The sequence below is a fragment of the Strix uralensis genome, chromosome 28, assembly GCF_047716275.1.
Source record: "Strix uralensis isolate ZFMK-TIS-50842 chromosome 28, bStrUra1, whole genome shotgun sequence".
NCBI classification, from domain to species: Eukaryota; Metazoa; Chordata; class Aves; order Strigiformes; family Strigidae; genus Strix; species Strix uralensis.
In genome coordinates, this window is record NC_133999.1 from 2,686,054 (window position 1) to 2,705,504 (window position 19,451).

The window sequence follows — 19,451 nt, forward strand, 5'->3', positions numbered from 1 at the left end:
GCACCTTTCTGCATATCTAGTTTGTTTTTTCCCAGCTGGAAGATGTTTAAAGCGTGTGTGTGTGGATGTAAGACCCCTGACGTGATGCTCTCTTACATATCAGCTGTCTGGTTCGTGGTGGGAACCTCCCAGATCATCCATTTAATTACCTCCTCAAGGTTTCTGGGAGTGCAGGAACGCCGGGGCAACCTGAGCACGCTTACCCCAGCAATATCTGATACCACCCGCCTGTTCCGCTCGGGTGAAGTCATCCTCGCACAGAAAACACCCGCCGAGCCGCTCCCCTGCCCTCCGCGCAGCGAGCGCGTGCCTTTGTAGCGTGGCAGAGCCGCTGCTAGAGGCGCGGAGTCCGATCCCGCGGGATTTGTTCAGCGAGGGTTCCCGGTGCTTTCAACAAAAAGCCGTGCCTCTGGGGAGCCGAAAACCAGCGTCGGATCAATAGATGCCATCTTCAGAGGCTTTGGAGAGCTTCCCCCGCGGTGCTGCCAAGCGGGTAGGGTTCAGAGGGTGTGCTAGTTCATCTCGCTGGAAGACGCTTTCAGTTTATGAAGAATGTGTAGCTTTCTTCCTGCTTTGTTTTTAATATAAACTACTACTCTTGAAATGCAGTTGGGTGGTTGAGCGTTGGGCTTTCTCCAGTTGCGGTAGGTTGGGAGCTGCAGAGAAATTTTATAACGGAGCACACACCGATACAAAAGTCCGAGTAGCTTTGTAATTGTGTTCAAAGTGAAGGAAGGCTTAGGCGAGCCTCAGATGCAAGGGAAATTGTGGTTGTTGAAAAGAAGAAATACACAACACCATCAGTGTGGTTGCTGTTTGTTTCGTGTTTGTCTTCTGTAAGGCTTTAGTTGGTTTGTCTGGTTTAGCGTTGCCATTTTATAGGTAATAAGGGATACTTGAGGCGGGGGGGGGGGAGAAAGAGCTGTGAAAATGGCTAAAAATGGAGGTAAAGGCCAAGGTGCATGCTCTCAGACCTCGGGCGTGCCAGAGGAAAAGTGCAAATACCATCAGGGTCAAGATGTGGTGGCGGGATCTCTAAAAAGCAAGTTGTGTCATAATACAGCAACTCAAGAAGGCCCTGGGTGTAGACAGCCCTTCAAGCCTGAGCCCCATAGGATCTCTCCGAATTTCTCGGGAACCTGGTATTTTTGGGGGCTCTTTCTTGCAGGAAAGATGCTTTGTTATTTGTAAATGGGATGTGCTAGGGAAAGGGGCAGGTTTAGGGTTGCGCCGAGACCGGGTGTTACAGAATTGGTGCTGATTTTGCCAGATCATGTGGCACTTCATCCAAAAATGAACCAGAAGTCAAATGCGGCGCTAAGCGGCACTTCTGCAAACGTCTTAGGGTAATGCAGGCTGTTCAGCTCTAATACGCTTCATGTAGCCCTCGTCAGCCCCAAACAGAGCTGGGAGAACCTTTTTTTTTGTGCGTGAAAATTCCCAGAGCCAGGTCTCTCTGTAGCCATGCTCGTTAGCAGAAATGCCACTGCTGGTGGCAAAACCTACACCCCAACGCTAGCCTTGGCTACTAAAACCTGTTTAGAAAGCTGCGATAAGGCGTCAGGGAAAGCAGATTGGGCTGTCTTTTTATTTATTTCCTCCGAGAATAACGCCAGATGCTTTAGATCGGTGCTGGAGGTAGGACAGAGAGGAGGGAAGGTCGTGTCCCTCTGGACCCCGCCGTGTTTAATCTAGTTTTTTCCTCTTTCCCTGCTCTGTGGGTATCAGGCTGTGAAAGGTTAATCCCATTCCCCCCCGTTCAAGGCTGTGCTGGCTGCTTGGAGGGCCCATTCTGCAGCAATTAGAACAAATGAGCCCCAATTAGCTAGGTACTGTGCCGAAATAGTATTTTTCATTTAATAAAGAAGGCAGAGTTGAGAGGAATTTGTCTCCTCTAGCTGTAATGTTGTTTTTGGTGCCCGTTTGGTTGCATGGGCAGGCGAAGGCAGGCTGTTCCTTAGGAAGTAGGGCAGGGTGCTGGCTTAAAATAGCAATGAACGCTGGGCTGCTTGTGATGAAGGGAGCTATTTAGGTAAATCCTGGGGTCTCGGTGGGGGCAGAGCCGCCTGCTAATCTAAAGATACTCCTTGGAGACCTATATTAGCCCGGGATCCTTCCCGGCTTGGCTGGTTTTCCAGGTGATCCCTGTTCGATCCCTTGCGCTCCTCTGCGGGTTGCGTTGGGATGGCGAGTGTGTCTATTAGATGTACAGAGCGTTAATGTCTTGGATGGTAATGGAATTAGACATCATTAAGCAGCAGGAGTGAGGAAACAGGCTACGTAAAGGCATCAGCGTTATCCTATAATGCAAGGCTTGGCTCTGGATGGCTCTTGGAGGCCGGTCTGCCAGGCTGGTGGTGCCAAAGAGGCGTGTGCCGACCCGATGACGCTTGAGAGCCGGGTCAAGGGTACTGGGGAAACCCTTTAGGGCAGGGAGCTTGGTGTAGGGCAGGGGGAGGGATGGGGAGCAGCTCTGCCATGCGGAGCACCTCCGGTTAGGATGGCACGGACCAGAGGTGAGGTGGAGTGTGAAGGGTGGGTGCACCTGGGTGCAGAGGGTGGCTCAAAAAGAAACCTCAGTGCAGCTTTTAAAGATTTTTGCTGGCAGGGAGGAGGAGCGTCAGGCTATCCGGGCTGCACTCTGACTTCAGACCTCCAGCCTCCGAAGCGAAACCTCGCTGCTGTCTCCAGCTGCAGCAACTCCAGCTATGAAACCTTAATAGGATCTCGCTGTGTTTCCATGAGGAGCAGAGGTGGATGTGAGCGTGTTGAGTAACGCGACCTCTTCCAGCTGGGAGCCGGGGTCCGCCGCAGTGGGAGGGCTTGGGGGGTTTCTCTCTCCAGAAGCCTGCATCAATCTCCTGGCTTCTGAGTGCTTCCCCTGCTTCAGTGAATACCTCTGCAATGGTGGCGGCTGTCAAACGTGGGTTTAAAGCGCTTTCCCTGCTGCGAGCTGGATCTGGTGAGAGCGTGCAAGGATCTCCCCTGTGTCAGACAAGCGGTTCAGGGTGCGTTTCAGGTGAACAGGGAGAAGTGGTGTCAACAGCCATCCCAGTAAAAGTCTTCACTTCCCTAACCTGCTCTAGGAAATACTCCCTTTTATCAGTTGCTGAGGTGTAGCGAACGTGGTAAAATGGCTTCTCAAACAGCAGTGGGAGGATTAGCCCAAAGGTGATGCCTTGGATGCGTATCGCAGAGGTTTCCCGGAGGAAGACCCTGACCCGCAGCACAGAGGGCTGGTTTTGCTGGTTCAGCAATAACTGGGGGCTCCTGTCATCGAGCTCGGTCCCTGGCACGTGCAGGTCTCTGAAGCTGCTCTGAAAGCATTGCTAGAACTTATTTAGCCCATTTATTGGGCTACTTTTTGGTTTGCAAGAAAACTGCTCTGGCTCGTCTCCAGTGTGGCCACTGGGAAGATTTTAATTAGTTTGCAGCTCCCTTCAGACCGTCTGCACCTCTGTGTGGTTATAAGGCGATGTGTGGGTATAAATGTCGAACATTGGAGTGAGCACCTTGCAAGAAATGCTTTAACCAGCGCTACTTTCATCCAGGGCGAATGCAGCTTGGCTTGAGAAGGGAAACCGAGACCCCTGTTGTGTGTGAATGGGTCTCTTCTTGCTGCAGTGGTGATGGCAAGCGCTCGAGTTCTCGTTTATTGACGATGTGACCGCCTTTGGCTGGATGCAAAGGAACAGTCGCTTCTCCACGGACCTGCAGGCTGGGCTCTGCCTGCTCCCACCGCGGCGCTTGGGCTCCAGCGGGAGCGGTTCTGGGGGCTCTTTGCTTAAGGTTTCCCATACGGAGCAGCCGATTGCTGCCCGCAACGTCATCCTGAGCGAGAAAATACACAACGTGCGAAATTGTGTCTGCTCAAAGTCGCTTTAAAATCGTGGCCAGCCCCCCCGCCCCGGCCCTGCCGCTGCCGGCGGTGGGGTCAGATTTACATTTGCCAGCAGGTGGGGGATTTGCCTTTGACACAAAGACCCCGCTGTTCCTGTATTAATGATCTATTAGTGGACGCGCTGGCAGCTTGCTAACCTTGTGAAACAGGTGCTGAATTTCCCTGCCTGCTGACATCTAGGAATCCCCTCCCGTCTCCTTTGGTGAGCTCACTTTTTTTTAAGTAGCTGCAGCTGTTTGCTGTAGACCTTGGCCTTTTTCTTTTCCTTTTTCCTTTTCCCCTCAAGCTTAGCAGGGACCGCCTCGAGTCGGCTGAGAGACCGTCCCACCAATGGACCTATTGAGAGGAAGACGCCGGGTTTGCTGTGGGTCAACTGTTGAGTGGTTATTTCGTAGGAATACGTATATTTTTAACTGCTGGAAAGTCTGTAGAGCTTGAGGGTCTCAAAAGAGGTATTTTGTCAGGCTGGTATTGAAGGCTTATGTGCTCTCCTTGACAGTAGCTGGTGAGTTGGCACTCAGTGATGTAAGGAGCCTGTGTCCCCGGCAGAGGACTTGGCTCCAGACAGATTGTCTCAATGACAATCCCAGGCAAATCCGCATCAGTGCTGGTCATTAAGGGAGGGACCTACGCACAGCGATGCGGGTGCTGGGAACTCGACGGACCTTGCAAGCAAGTACGATTTGAACATCTGCATCGCTCCCGAGGAGGCTGAGGAAAGTCAGTGTCCACCGAGGGTATTTTCGAGACCGTCTCTGAGCCGCAGAGCACTTTGGCAAGAGCACGGTCCTGGCCGAGGTTCGGCTTCGTTTTTGGTGGCGGGGCAGGAACCCCGGCGTGAAGAGCCGATTGACGGGGGGAAAGCTTTGCGGGTGGCTCTGCTGGCTGAGAGCTGGGCGGCTGATGTGCGGTGACAGTCTTAAGTCGCTTCTGTTCTAATTAAATACTCCGGTTTTAATCTTGCCCAGCTCCTTGAAGGAGCGTGGCAAGGGAGCAGAGTGCCAGCTCCACCTCGCGGGTCAGCAGCCCGGCCAGGGGCCATCGTAGCTGCCTCTGGGCTTGCCTACCGTGGCAAACCTTGGCACACAGCTCTGTTGGTGAATCCTCCTTGAGTAGCCGCAGTTTACTTTGGCAAAGGCACCTTTTCTTTCTTTTCCTAGCCTGATAACACTATTTACTGTCTGTGCTAGATGTTTTGCCAGCAGAACAGTTTAAGGATAATCAGCTCCTTCCCTGATTAAAGTTTTTAGGAGTCCGTGAGCACAGTTCAGATAGCTATAAGGTTTCAGAAACTGTCTGGCTTCCGAAACGCACAGGTGGACTTCGATTTAGGTAGCTTTCATGGTTTTCTAGCCTCTTGGCTTTGCACTTAGTATTTCTGCCGGTCTGTGGGAACTCTAAGCGTGGCCTGGGTTATGCTCGTTTGACACACATTGTGTTTGTATTTGCATTTTGATGCACAGGACTGTCGCTTGCTTTTTTTGGAATGAAACGCACCTGGCTTCTGCACAGGCTGTGTGCGCCAGAATCTAGTAACCGAAAGTCAATGTGGCCTCAAAATTCGGGTGTTACTCCTTGGATGACTGCAAGGTAGTTGATAAGGTAAAGACAGATTTGCTGATGGGAACAGTTCAGTTGATTTAGTCTTTCTCAGTTTCGCTCAACTCTAGTGTCGTGATGACTGTGTCTCTCCCCCTTCGAAGAAATCATTCAGCTTGATAGAATTCAACGTACAATACAGATATTTTTAGGGTTATTGTGAGGAGATATTCTGGTTGTCCTACAAAAGGGAATCTGGCTCGAGGTAAAGATCAGAGCGAGCTCTCTATACCAGTTGCACACTGGGTGGCCAGCGTCGGCTCCAGCAGCACACCTCTCCCTAGTTTTGGATAAAACTAGGGCGTTGTGAACTGCATTTAATGGTCCTCTGTATTTGAAGGAGCTGCCACTCAGTGGGACTTGCAAAATGAATGAGGAAGATGCCCAGAGTCTTGATGCCACATCGGCCCCGTTAACAGAGAGTGTGATGGGTTTGGCTGATGCTCAGCACAGGAGCTGTGTGCAGGGCTGGGTCCTCCTGCAGCTCTTCCAGGGGTGAGAAAAAAAACTCTTTTTTTTTTTTTCTTCTCTCCATTTGTGAGCCTTCGGAGCTTCTGAAATATGGGGTTTCTTACTCATAGCAAGAAAAGAAAATTGCTGCCCTTGGAAGATTGGAAAGAACACACAAAAGTTTGGCGGGGGGCAGACAGAAATGGCCATAGTCATGTTTCTGGCTCTCGCTGCATTTGTGCAAGGAAGGTGTTTGCTTTACTTGGTGACTCTTCTGAGATATTACTGTTGTTTATGTCAGCACAATCCGGTGGCAAGGGCAGAAGTTACTTATTTTCTCAGGTGGTAGGAGGCTATATATTGCTCCACTTCATGCTCGCTTTGCCTCCACGTAGCTCCTGTAGCTGGAGAGAGCAGTAGTTCCCTGACATCGCAGGGTCAGGGCACCTGTGCCAGCACTGCTTCAGACTGAAAAATGACACAGATTATTTGTCAGGTCTTGGTCCAGGCTTTGAAAAATTGGTATCGAGCATACATCTGTTTTTGCAGGCTTTCATGTAAACTTGCCCTGAGGCGGCCCGGGGGAGGGAAACCGGCATGCAAACCAGCACAGGGATTCTTAAAGCAAAGACATCTCCGCATTTTATGACCAGAAATTTGTATGGTTCATGATTTCAAGAAAATAAAGATTGTTCCATGGAAAAATTGGGTAGTTGCTAATAAATATTAATAAATAACAGCAAGTTTGAATTTGACAGGCTCACTGTAGCTGCTGAGGTTCAACCCATCCTTGCTTTTGGGCTGGACCCCCTCCTAGAGAAGCACTGAAGCAGGTTGGCTAGAGCGTTGCTGTAGGTAACGGTGGCATCCATCACTTGCCTTCAAGGTTTTGTTCCCCGTTAATGACTGTGAAAGCTCTGCACGATCCTGAGACTTAAGCCTTCTGCAAGCACAAAATGGCATTGCTGTTGCCTTTCGTTGCTGAACTTCTCCAGATTATTGCCTCTTAGCTGGCTCTGTTTGAGCTCTGGACTCAGCTTTGAATAGACAAATGTAGGTTAGGTGTGAATGGGAATAGAAACGTCTGATAAAAATATCATTGGGCTATTTGGAAATTGGGGAAGAAAAAAAAAAAAAAACGCCAAAACTGACCTGCTGCTCATGCTCTGCACAGCTCCGCACAGGAGGCAGCTTTCTCTCCGCCTTTGAAAGCAGGTACGGATGGCTCCCGTGCAGACTTTTCCCTGTGAACGTTTCTACCTTTGACAGCCGGGTCCGGCTTCCTCGGCGGCCAGATCTGGGTGGTGGCAGATGGACGTCTGTCATCCCTGATCGTCAAACCCTTCGCCGAACGTCAGTCACATATTTCAGATGCCTTCCAGCGCAGGTGGAGAGGGCGTGGTGATGGGAAGCTGTTAGTACCTTCCGTGTGTGTCTGAGCATAAGAAAAGACAGCTTTTACTTGTGCTTAGTTTTGACTGAGCTGTGCTGGCTGCTTCAGAATGCCCAAAATGTACTTTTTTTCTCCCCGAAGTGCATCTGTAACCATCTGTTCAACTATCGATCTGTAATACCATTTGATGAGGAGCAAGCAGGGAAAGGGGCTGTTGCATTCAGTGCCCTTCAGATTCACTCCCAGGCGGGTGTCAAGAGTTGCAGAGAAATCTCCCTCAAGTTTGTTACTGAGCATGGGTGATTTTTTGGGCTTGAAGCCCCACATGCCCCATTGTGAGAGGACACTTCCTTCTCCTTCGAGACCCGACCACTCGGGGAACAAACTTGAGTTTTGCTGCAGCTGCCTCTTCAGGCAAGTAGCACTTGCTCCTTTTTCAGTAATGAATCTGGCTTTGTTGCTTTGTACAGTCATCCAAGGGACTCTCGGCTATATAAACAATAATTTGAGCATCACTTTGTTTTCTCTTCCATGGCACTGGCTCTTTCTGGAGGTGTGGATGGCTCAGCCCTGCTCTGTCTGCTGCTACTGCCTCCAGTCCTGGGAGGAGAGGATCTTTGCTTGGTTTCAACCGCTCTTACGAAGATGGGCGAGGGATTACGTGGTCTGACCCGATCCATGCTGGAAGAGCTGTGATGAAGCTTAATAGGGGCACAGCTTAAGTACAGATGTAGAAACGCAACTCATGCTTTTCTCCTGGAGGAATATAGTCTTTTTGTACCGAGGGGCTGTGGTGCTCTGGGTTTGTAGAGTTGGTAGAGAAGCAGCTTTTTGTCAAAGTCCCATCCTTAACTATCCATGTCCTCTCAGAGTGCTGCCAGTACCCTCTTGCTCCTGGACTAGCAAATAAAATCTGTGTTAATTTTGCAGCAGATGGAGTCTTGCGCCACAGTCTAGCAAAGAGATCCCTACCCTCTTCGTTTTACTGAAGTCCCTTGAGCACAGCCGACCTTTTAATCCATTATACCCCTCCAGAGTTCGCTGGCATTTGTGTCCTTTGGTTGGTGGTTTAGCGGGCGGCGTGTGTCCTGTCAGAGTGGGGATTGTGGTCTTTTCTCAGGAGCAACCTACAGAGTGCCTTTTGATGCCCTTGCAAAATTATAAGTCCCAGACCTAAAGATTTTGTTATTTAGACTGGCTGCAGCACGTGGTTTTTGTATACAAAGGCAAGATGAGCCGAAGATCACAGCGTTTGCTGCTCGCCCTGTTGTGAATGTTTTATCCATCGTTTTCGTTAATTATTGGCTGTGGGCAGTGCTGGCTCTGAGGGCGAGCTTAGCGCTTTGTGCTGCTTGGGCACTCTGTGAGATAAGGAGTTATTTCCCCATTTTGCAGACAAGAGCAGGAAGTGGACAAGACTCTTCCACCCTTCTCAGTGCCCTGGGGGAATGAAATTTCGAGTCAGCTTTTGCTGCGCCGGCGCTGCTCCCGCTGTCAGTGAGGAGCCCCCGTTCTCAGCACCCTCCTGCCATGCTGGTCACTCCAACAGAACTGAGCGTTAATCAGGATAAAATTGAGATCTTGAAGAAAAAAAAAATGGATGTTTGTGCATCAGATAACCGCCGAGTGGCCTAAAACCCTTACACAAGTTATGCTGGCTAACAGGATTACTTGCTTTGACAACACTAATTACTTAAGTACTCATCCTCATCCCCCGCTGGATCACTGGGTTTTGGTTTTCCCAGCACTGGGGCTCCAGTGGGTGCTTCTCGCGTCTCGCTGGTACGTGGAGGATTTTTTTCACGCAGCCCCCACGAAGTTTTTGCAGCACCCAACAGCTCTGGGTGTGTCGCGGCACAAGCGTCTCAGCTCCGGCGCTGCACAACCAGCTCGGGGAACTGAGAAGTCTTTTTTTTTTTTTTTTGGTGGGGGGTGGGTTAGCAGGAAGCATAGCGAGTAGAAAACAGGCGACGTGGAGTAGGTCTTTGCTGTGTGTGTGCATCCCCAGGATGGTGCTGGTCTCTCTGGCATCTCTGGAGCAGGTTTTTCTCCCTGTGCCTCCATGCTGCTGCAGCTTGGCAGAGGAGAAGCCGGTTCCTTATCGTGCCCAGCTCCTTGTGGGAGTGGAGCCGTGCAAAGCCAGCGAGGGAACTTACATAAAAGTTCTTGGCTGCTCGCATCGGTGTAGCCTCGTATTTTATCTTGCATAACTCCGCTCACTAGGGCTACCAAGAAAAGGCAAAGCAGACCATGCCAGGAGCTTTTCAGGGGTCTCTCCGAGTTGTGTGACGGGCAGTACTGCTCTTGTGGTCGCATGCCATCTCCATTAAGCTTTCAGTGCCAGCTTCTGTGGCTCTGGAGTCAGTTTGAAGGCCTGGGATGACAGGGAATATGGTGCTGAGCTGTTCCTGTTTCTCTGTTTTCTTCCTTATAAATCGTTTGACCTTCAAGCGCTCTCTGGCTTCCCTTGGAGTCAGATGGCAGATGCTAGGACAACTGCCCAGTTTGTCGAAGTACTTACAAATCGTTTTCCAGTCCCTTAATGGCAGCGAGTCCCAGAGCCTCCCTTGCCCCTCGCTCCGAGTCCCGTGCCCACATTTCCCCCCAACTCCTTTTAGCCTCCCTCGTTCCAGCTGAACCTATTCGTGTCAGACCTGCAGCTTCCCTCTGCCTCCTCCTGCAGCGCAAACGCTGCCGTCCTTACACGGGTCCAGAGAGTGTGGGGAGGGGGGGAAAATATGCCAAATTCTGCCAAATGTTGAGGTTTTCATTGGTAACCAGAGGGGTGTCTTTTTTTTTTTTTTTTTTTTTTCCTTTTGGCTGTAGAGATGAGCTATGTATGCAGTAAAAAAATGTTGTCCAGCCTGTGTTGGTATAAGCAGGGGTCTCGCTTAAACCTCTTTAATTGGCGGCTCTGAGGGGAAGGCGCTGCGTGTGTCCTGGCCCGTTCAAGGCACGCAGGGCACTTAGCGAGTACCCAGCAGAGCAAAACTTCCAAAGCCACCGATGAAAGAGGGGCCACCTTATTGCAGACACCGGCTCCCCTTTCATTATATCCGCTCCCGTTCTCCTCTGTCCTACATTTCACATGATTTGAAAATTGATGTTCAGCTGCAAAGAATCTCTTGTGCTGCCTCTCTGCTTTTTTGCTCTGGCCCCTGGGTTTCCGAGCTAAATAGCTGCTCTATTTGCATTTAAAAGAGATCGGTTGCATCACTGTATTATTTGACCAGCACTATCGCTTTGCCTGTTAAATTCAACATGCTTTGGCATATGGGACGCCTTTACTGGGTGATGGGTAAGGACATCAACCTCATTTGCATATCAGATATTTTTCTGCTCTAGCTGGATTACAGTTAAGTGCAAATCTGTCTTTCACCGCATGACACGATCGCATCAGAAGCGGGAGATGTGGAAGCGATGGTACATTATCTAGTGAGTGGGTTTCGTTACACGCGGGGTGTGTTGGAGGCACTGCTTACTCAGAAGCAGGCTGGCACCAGAATCATTAAAATGGCTGTAAAAGGCCCATTTGCCTTCCAAATTTTGGGGTAGTCTGGGCGATGCCCAGCAAAGACCAGGCGGTCTGTCCAGCTGCCCGAGGTCTTACGGACAGTGCAAGAGTTTTTGCAGAGGTGTGCCCCGTCCCTGCGGGCGGGAGGGCGAGCGGCAGCTCCCCGCGGCACCCACCCTGGGTAAGAGGCTTTTTTTGGGGGGGGGCTGTGAGCGTGCAGCACCCCAGGGAGCACCCCAAAGCAAAAGTCATCCCAGCATCTCGTCCGTACTGCAGGATCGCTCCCTTGGCAGGCCTTGGTCCGCATGGCTTTGGTCCTGCTGTCACCTGGGGGTGTTGACAGGGCTGAACCCAGCGGGCTGAGGAGACGCTGGTTATTGGAGATGTTTTGAGAAGCAAACGGGCTCCAGGACCCGAGACGATCCCTGCGCTGCATCGCTGCCGTGAGGTGCAAATTCCTCCGTGGGGCACAGGAGCTGCTGGCAGCTGGGCCGCACTTTTGGGGCTGTTTGACAGGATTTTACTTCCAGTTTTCCTCTTTTTCCCAAACACCCAGGGCTCCTTCCTGCAATTTATTTTGAATCAAGCCTCTAAATATTATTCAGGGCTCATGTATTCTCCATCTTTTTCTTCTTTAAATGAGCCAGGCCCAGGAGAAGGTAGCTAAGGAAGTCAGATGGTTCTCACTTGTAACTATTATTTTTTTTATATGTTTCCTTTCTGCTACACCTTCTCACAAATAATACAATTGCCTAGCATGAAAATAATAATAATAATGGCTTTTGATGGGGTGTTTTTCTATTTAGAGTTAAAAACCAGGGCATGTGTTACAAATAGATGAGGCCTTAACTTGCCTTAAATGTTGGATTCCATCAGGATTTACCAATTACTAAGCTTGGGGTTACGCTTTTTGAAGGGGCCCGTACTGAGAGGTGCGAGGCTGTTGCCTGACAAAGGCAACTTCTGCTTTGCCCGGTACGTGCAGTTTCCTGATAAGTGAGAATTTTACATATTGGTCCTCCCACCTTAATTGCTGGTTCCTGGGAACCGGTGTGTTTTTCTCCTGCTTTTGCTGATATTTGCGTGCGGTCCTGTTTTAGTGCAACATTACGATGACAACTATCCCCACCGAATTAGGAGACAGCTTTGGTGCCCGCATTTTCTGCGGATACATATGGCATTTAGTCTGCATACGGTGGCTTTTTAAACATGCTGAGGGGTGTATTCAGCTGCTCTGGCAGCAGAGCTTTTCTTCTTTCGGTATTTGAGAGCATAATTTCAGTGAAAGTATGTTTCTGAGTGTGTGCTCGTCTTGAGGCTTGGAACGAAAGCCTCCTGCTGAAAAGACTGTAATTCTTTTCCCCCCGAAAAGAGACGTGTTGCTAACTTCTTCACTTCCATTTCCAGCTGTCCCGTTTCCTCCCACGCAGCGGCTCACTCTGAAGGAGGTGTTTGAGGATGGGAAGCCTAGGCTTGACGTCTTGAAGAGCCACTTGGTAAAGGAAGGACGCCTGGAAGAGGATGCGGCGCTGAAGATCATCAACGATGGGGCTGCCATCCTTAGGCACGAGAAGACAATGATTGAAGTGGAGGCTCCGATCACAGGTCAGAGAGCTGTCGGCGGCTGGAGTCCTAAATAAGAGCCATCTAGGAAACACGAGCTGCCTGAAGTAGCAGGTTTTCTGCTGTGTTCCTTCCATCAGCAAGGTTTTTTTAAATTGCCTGAACTCTCAGAAGAGAGGATTTTGCTGGTGTAGATCGAGTACATCTTTGCAGAAGCTGGATGTAAAGCAGGGGTGGCTTGGGTCAGAGCACAGCCACGCTATGCTCCTTGTTGCTGTCACGACCTTTCTTTTCTTAGCGTGTAATTCTGTCCCTCTTTTGTGCTGTTCTTCCTCCCCTAGTGTGCGGTGACATTCATGGGCAGTTTTTTGACCTGATGAAGTTGTTTGAAGTTGGAGGATCACCCAATAACACCCGCTACCTCTTCCTGGGAGACTACGTGGACAGAGGCTACTTCAGTATAGAGGTGACAAAGCTGAGCCTGTGGGTGCTAGGACTAACCTAACCGAAAGCGTTGAACTAAACTAGCAAGTACAGACCTCTCTTGTGCTGGATTTTATGCTCTAGTTTTGCATGCAAGGAGGAACATGTTATGTTGTAGATAACTTACAGTATGATTTTTGGCAGAAAAGTGATGTCCAAATGTCATGATTTTGAATTGGATCCTCACTCAGTGACAGAGTTAAAACAGCAGCAGTGGGGTTAATGACTGAATTCTGGCTTCTGAACTGGAGTTTTAATATCACTTGTTCCCCTGACTGACAGCTACAAGAGGGAGACTTGATTGTATGTTGCAGGCAACAGGATCCTACCAGGCAGTGGGAAGCAAATGTTTAAAAACTTGCAGGATTCAGCTTAGCAGGGAAAAGAAAGCGCTACACTACTGAGTCACTGCTTCCCTACTGTCCCCCTGAAAGCATCCACCTTGCAGTGCCAGAGATGGGGTCAGCAGAGAGGAGTAATAAATCACCTGGGCTGTTGTACATCTCGCCGTGACCCACGAGCTTAGTGCCGAGACATGAATTGTGTCGCTGGCCACGCTGTGCCCCTGTGACAACCTGCCTTGTCCCCATAACGCTGTCACCTTACAGACAGCAGGCGTCCTCTGTGGGGTGTCACCAACCCGAGGATGGGGGAATGGTTGGTCTTAAAGGGCAAAGTAATCAATGGGTCCCCGTGGCTGCTGCTGGCTCGCTGAAGACCCGTGAGCGACAGAGCAGGCGGGAGGGGAGAGCTGGTAGCAAATGCTGCTAAACCTCAAGAGAGATTGCAGCCGTCTGGTTTCGCAGAGGCAGAGCCGAGTAGAAAAAAAAGTGCTTATTCCCGTTGGAGGCAACGTAACGGGGGGTGTTTGGGGAAAGAGGGGCACGAGACGGGGTAGAAGTGAATAACAAAATGGTTTCTCTTCAGAGAGGGAGGTTGTGTATCGGTGCAGGAACGGCTGAGCTGTTGGGGCCGCAGAGGCATCTTTCCCAGTTAAATTTTGAGGAGGAACTCTTACGGACAGTGCTGAAGGCAGTTAATGCGAGCGCTTCTTTGAAGGATTTTGCAGAGGATTTAGGAGGGTACCGCCGACAGCTTGTGCTTTAGCAGCTTTCTGGCTTGCTTCCAGCCTTGCGCTTCGTGTGTTCCTAAATACTGACGGCGAGCCAAGGTGTGACGATGAGCAGTTTCCGGGGTAGCGGGGACGGATGCTGGAAAGGTGGGGTTGTGGCTGTTGGGATTTCTGGTGGCGCTGGCAGGAGGAGCCCCGTAACCCCCGGGGAGGAAGGGGAAGAACAGGCGTCGGGCCGCTGGTTGAAAGGGCTTGGCTTGCACAAACTGGGTTTGCAGTTTAAATGTATTTACCTGGAAAAGAGATTATAGCGCAGCAACTCTGTCTGAGATAAGATGTGGATTTTTTTTTGGTATTAACCAAGAAACCTTCAAAGAAGCGTTGGCATACCCTGTGTCTGCACAAGAGTTTTACAGATCCTGGGTGGTGAAGTGCTTCTCCCCCTCTTTGCTCTTACCCTGCGGTTGATCTGACGTGCGGATTTAACTCCCAGATCTGCAGAAGCGAGTGCCCGAGTTGGGGATCGGTGTCCTTGTCTCTCCATGCTGTGAGAATATGGAAGAATTCCAGGGGGATGGATGATGAGACCACCTTGGAGAACAGAGTAGTGGGAAGAGGTGTGGTTGGTTGGGTTTTTTGAGGAGGAATGTCTGAAAATCACAGGTGAACCTCTGTGGTGGCCTGCCACTCCAACCCAGGGCCTGTGCGAGGCAGCCTGGTGTTTTCAGGCACGAAAGCCTTGGGGCAGTCGGTCTTTGTAAGGTCTGAACACAAAGTTTTTATTTCACGCTGCTCTTGACCCTCCTCCTTCCCCTTTCCCCTGACATCTGCGGAGGGGAAAACCACCGAGCGCTCCGTTACCCCACAGAGCTAGCATTGATCTTTCACGAATCAGGGTGGGCTTTGATTAGTACATGCGGGGGCTGATCCAAATGTCACTGATAAAGCAGAATCTAGAAGGCTTCATTCCCTTGTTCCTATTGATGTGTGCCTCTTCTTCCCACCTACAGCAAAGTGCAGCCCGTGTGTTTTAAGAGAATCCCACCTGGGTGGTTTCTATAGTGAAACAACAGGTTTGCTGCTGGCGTGGAGGATCTCTGCGAGTTAGCGGTGCCAAATGGGTGTCTTTGCGTTCTAATTTTTTTTATAAAGACTTCTATAAACTGCAGAGCTGTAGCAGCTGGCCTCTGAAGTGCGGAGATGACTGATCTGTGAATGTTCTGGGTTTGGAATTTTGATGGCTTTATCCCAGAGGCTCAGGGGATGGAAAGGCATCCAGGTTTCCCTGTGGTTTCACCACTGGGAAGGTGGAGAGCACCAGCATCGTCAGCCTTTCGTGAGTCACCGCACAAACTTGTGCATCCATGCGCTGGGTGGGGATGTTACCGACTGCCTGCCCAGAGCAGCTGATAATCATGACCTTTTAACTGCATGAAATAGGAGGTAATTGTATAATTGCATCCTGATGCAGGCAATCAGGAAACAAGATGCAAAACTGGGGGCCAAGGAGGTGTTAAGGCAAACTGTGTTGTTAGCAGCCCAAATAACCCTTGCAAGCTTTCTCCCTTGCTGTGAGTATTTGGTTGTCAAGGTAAAAGGAGCAGTTTATGGCTCAGACAAAACCTTTAAAAACCCCAAAAGCCTCTGTTCATCAGCTCAGCTGGATGTCTTCAACAAATTATTTCTGGGCCTCTGGCTTAGGGAAATTCTCATTTAAGAACGTTCATTCCCAGTAAGTATAATGAGGCCATGAAGCGTGGTTTGGTTGGGTTGTTTTTTTAAAAGAAAAGAGTTGTGGGGGGAGAGGGGAGGGAAGCAACCGTGTGAAAGCTGGCTGATGTCTAGTGCAGGGAGGACTCTGCAAAGCCTTTGCCTTCAGTCCGTGCCACAAAGCCCGATGCCACAGCGAGACTAACCGGCCACGGGCTCAAACGTAGTGAAGGGGCTGACAGGCAGCTCGGAAATGGGGCTGAACACCTCCGTTTGGAGATGCTTATGGGACAGCATCCTGGTGAAGGAGTCTCTTGTCTGTCTGCAGGTGGGAAGGATGCTTCCTTCAGCGTGCTTTGAGTTACATCTCCTAGCCCTCACAAGAGAGGTCTGTGCCCGTGTTAGTCCGTGCTGGTCCGTGGAGCCAGAACTGCCGGAATACAATGAATAGCCTTGTTTTATTAAATTATAGAGTGAAACAATTATTATGACCAAAAATAGAATCTATGGAGAGAGTAAATTTATCAGTAAAGATGGCGTGATTATGGCGTACACCTTTGCCAGGCTAGTTTTTCAAATCCAATTACAGTGGGACACACGATCGCTGTCTAATTACAGAATTGTACGTACGGTAATCCTGCCAGGATCGAACGCAGTGTTTTATCCAGAATAATATTAAAGAGATCCAGTCGCTGTCGTAAGGCGTGAGGGAAGGTGGTTCGTGGGCCGAACGCGGGGCCGGGATGCCGCAGTTTTGCCGAGCTGTTTCTTCCGTGCCTGCTCCGGGAAGAGCTGCCAGGCTCGGTGTTTATAACCTTCTCGTAAATGCCGGGTTTTGTAAATGGTACGAGGGGTTACGGGGTGGCTTGTTGCGGGCTTGGCCGCAGCCCCCCTTGCCTTTGTGTTGGGTTGCAGGTAGCAATTCCTCTTGCAGTTCCCCCACCGTGACCCGCTGAGCTTTTTCCCTTGCGAGCGAAAGGGGGGAATGAAATGGGGGCACAGGCCCGCACGCCTGGCTTTGGGCTTCAAACAGATAAGGCAGAATATGGAGAGAAGGAGATTATTTAAGCCTAGCAAGCCTTAATTGTCTCGAGTTGCTACTAGGCTATTGTACACATGCAGTAATCAATTCCTGGGCACGGTGCCTTGAAAGTCTGGGAAAGGGATTTGCACAAAACGCCAGGAAGCATCTGAAGCATGCGAGTGTAGAAACCTCCCTTGTTCCAGCCCCTCTGGAGCTGGCGAGGGCTGTTGAATGTCCTTTACTCATCGTTACCCCGCTAGTACCTGGCAGCCCCCACGTCCTTGTGAAATAGCTGCAAACCACGGGGAGCTGCAGCGAGACCAGAGGCGTTTGCTCTCCACGGCTGTGGTTGGCTTGCTGTGTGTCCAGGAAGAATTGTGGTGCCGGGTGACTCCGTTCACTTCTATTTCACTTAAAACCACTTTGAATGTATTTTTAAATACCTCTTCTGCGAGTTGCTGACCTTCTATACCTCCCAAATCTTAATGGGGTGTCTCTACTTTCTTGCTTTGCTTCGAACCAGTGCTGCCAGGGCTGGTTGCTTGCTCTGTCCTTAGCAAGTCGTTTGGTTCATTTAGAGCGACTCACTTTTCAGTTCTCATGCTAGCCCAAAAAAGTGACATTTACGTTGCAATCACAGGAGGTTAAAGCTTTAAATCACAGAATAATTATAAATGGTTTTGTTGGGGACATTCCTCCTGTTAACAGATGCAATAAAACATTATTTTTGCTAGCCTTAACTGCAGATTAAGTGACAGCTTAACCTGCCACTGGAGCTGTTTTTGTTCAATTTTATAGTTCAGAATTCGCTCTCCAGCCTTTTCCTGTGGGGTTGAACTCTTGAGTTTCGCAGCTCCTTGGGGTTTTAGGGCTCCCTGTGTGTAGCTGGAATGACTTCTGTCGAGCTTGCCTTGCGGGTTCAGTGCTTAAATATCTAAGGTGTCTGTACTGGAAACTTAACTTGAAACTGGTTTATTTTGGTTCTGGAGGTTGTTTCCGTGCCACGGTGGCTGGTTCCTGGAGATCTGTGCACCAGATCAGCAATGTTTTTAAGTGTAAAACTGTTGACAGACTTCATGGTTCATGTTCTCAAAGCGTGTGCTGTTTCTGTAGCACGTCAGCCGAAAGGGTAAGCTCTTATTAGAGACTTTAATCCAGATCTTCAAGCTTGCTGTCATTATGGGTTGTCCTTCCAGCACTCAAAATCAACAAGGGAAATGTGATAACATTTCCCCATGCTAGATACGAGCTGATTTAGCTGTCAGCTTGACAACGTATATAGCACAGAAGGGTAAGCACGCTCGCTTTCCAGCCCTTCCCTTCTTCACACAGGCTTTTTGGAAAGCCACCGTGAAATATTTCTGGGACTCTGGTAAAAATGGTTGTTTCAGTTTGACTTTGGTCTGCCCCTCATCAAAGATAATCTTTTTACAGGTGTTGCTACTCCGACAGGGGATGTGGAAAGCCCTCTTCAAAGCCAGAAGGCTTTACTAAGCTTGTTTTTTGGCTAGGCTTTTCCTGTTTTGAACTTGAGCTTCACATGACTGTAGCGTAAGCAGAAAAACGGGGCGGGGGCGGGGAAGTCAGTGGGGAAGCTCGAGTTTAATTTTTCTGGTGTTTAATGCACTTGATAAAATGTCTAGCAAGATGGCTGGCTGCTGTACTTGCCGGTCTCTGGTTTCGATTGCCCTGGGACATCTGGAGCGCACATCTCGCTGCGCAGCTGGTTTTGCTTTGCTGCTCTGAAAATGGGTGCTTTTTGCTTTGGTTTCTGCTGGAAGGAAAAGCTGCCCCCACCCAGCCCAGAGCCGGTTTCAGTTGAATGCGATCTCATTTGTCACTTCTCCAGCTCAGGCCTAATATAGAGAAATGCTCCGTGTGGCTTTCCCCCACTGGTGAAGTTGGCCAAGATAAGATCTACTGCCGATTATGGAGCTGGGTTTCTATCAGGGTTCCACTTTGAATTCAGCTTGTTGGGTGTCTTCCCAGAAACACTTAGTGAAGTCTACGGATGATTAGTGCCCTATAAAAGGTTTTTATTACATGCCATCTCCTCCTTCCCTTTCTTGCAGTGCGTGCTGTATTTATGGAGTTTAAAGATAAATCATCCCAAAACATTGTTCCTCCTTCGAGGGAACCATGAGTGCAGGCACCTCACAGAATACTTCACCTTTAAGCAGGAATGTAAGTATCAGCGGTGTGAGGAGGATTTAAATACATGAATGTGTTTGTGACCAGGTGTGGGTCTTAATTTTTGTGCCTGCTGTGAGTGGTATCGGTTAGCTCGGGAGCTGTCAAAACCTGTCATCTTTTTTTCCTGCGTACATAGCTCTTCTCCTGTTTCAGCTCCTGCTTAAAAAAAAAAAAAAACAAACCCAAAACCAAAGAAATATATAAGTCCTGTAAAGTACTGAGAGCACGTTGATGTGGCCTTCTGGATACAAAGAATGAGCGTGGATGGAAGAAACGCGAATGCATCTTCCCCGTCTCGCTGATGAGCCAGTTGCACGCACCCCCCCCTCCCTGACTCTCAGGGCCCAGCAACGTATAATTACTGCCAAATGACTTTCAGCTCCAGATTGTGCAGCTGGGATCAGTGATTACAATTGGAAGCAAATAAAGGATTTGTTCCTCAGTGTTTGCACTAGGGAGAATCATTACCTTTAAGATCATTTTAGTTGAGTTAAAGATAGTTTTGTGCAGCATTTACATATTTTTAAACCAACGATGATGAAAGGTCGG

General features: G+C 49.6%; 1 protein-coding gene across 4 annotated transcripts in view; it reads left to right on the forward strand.

Moving 5' to 3' along the window:
• Positions 1-19,451, forward strand: part of PPP3CC (protein phosphatase 3 catalytic subunit gamma) — a 34,924-nt gene that overhangs the window by 3,498 nt on the left and 11,975 nt on the right. For all 4 annotated transcript variants that reach the window (XM_074852077.1, XM_074852078.1, XM_074852074.1 and 1 more), the window contains exons 2-4: positions 12,265-12,462; positions 12,762-12,886; positions 18,782-18,893. In XM_074852077.1, coding sequence (XP_074708178.1) covers positions 12,265-12,462; positions 12,762-12,886; positions 18,782-18,893 — 435 coding nt within the window. The remainder of the gene's footprint in view (positions 1-12,264; positions 12,463-12,761; positions 12,887-18,781; positions 18,894-19,451) is intronic.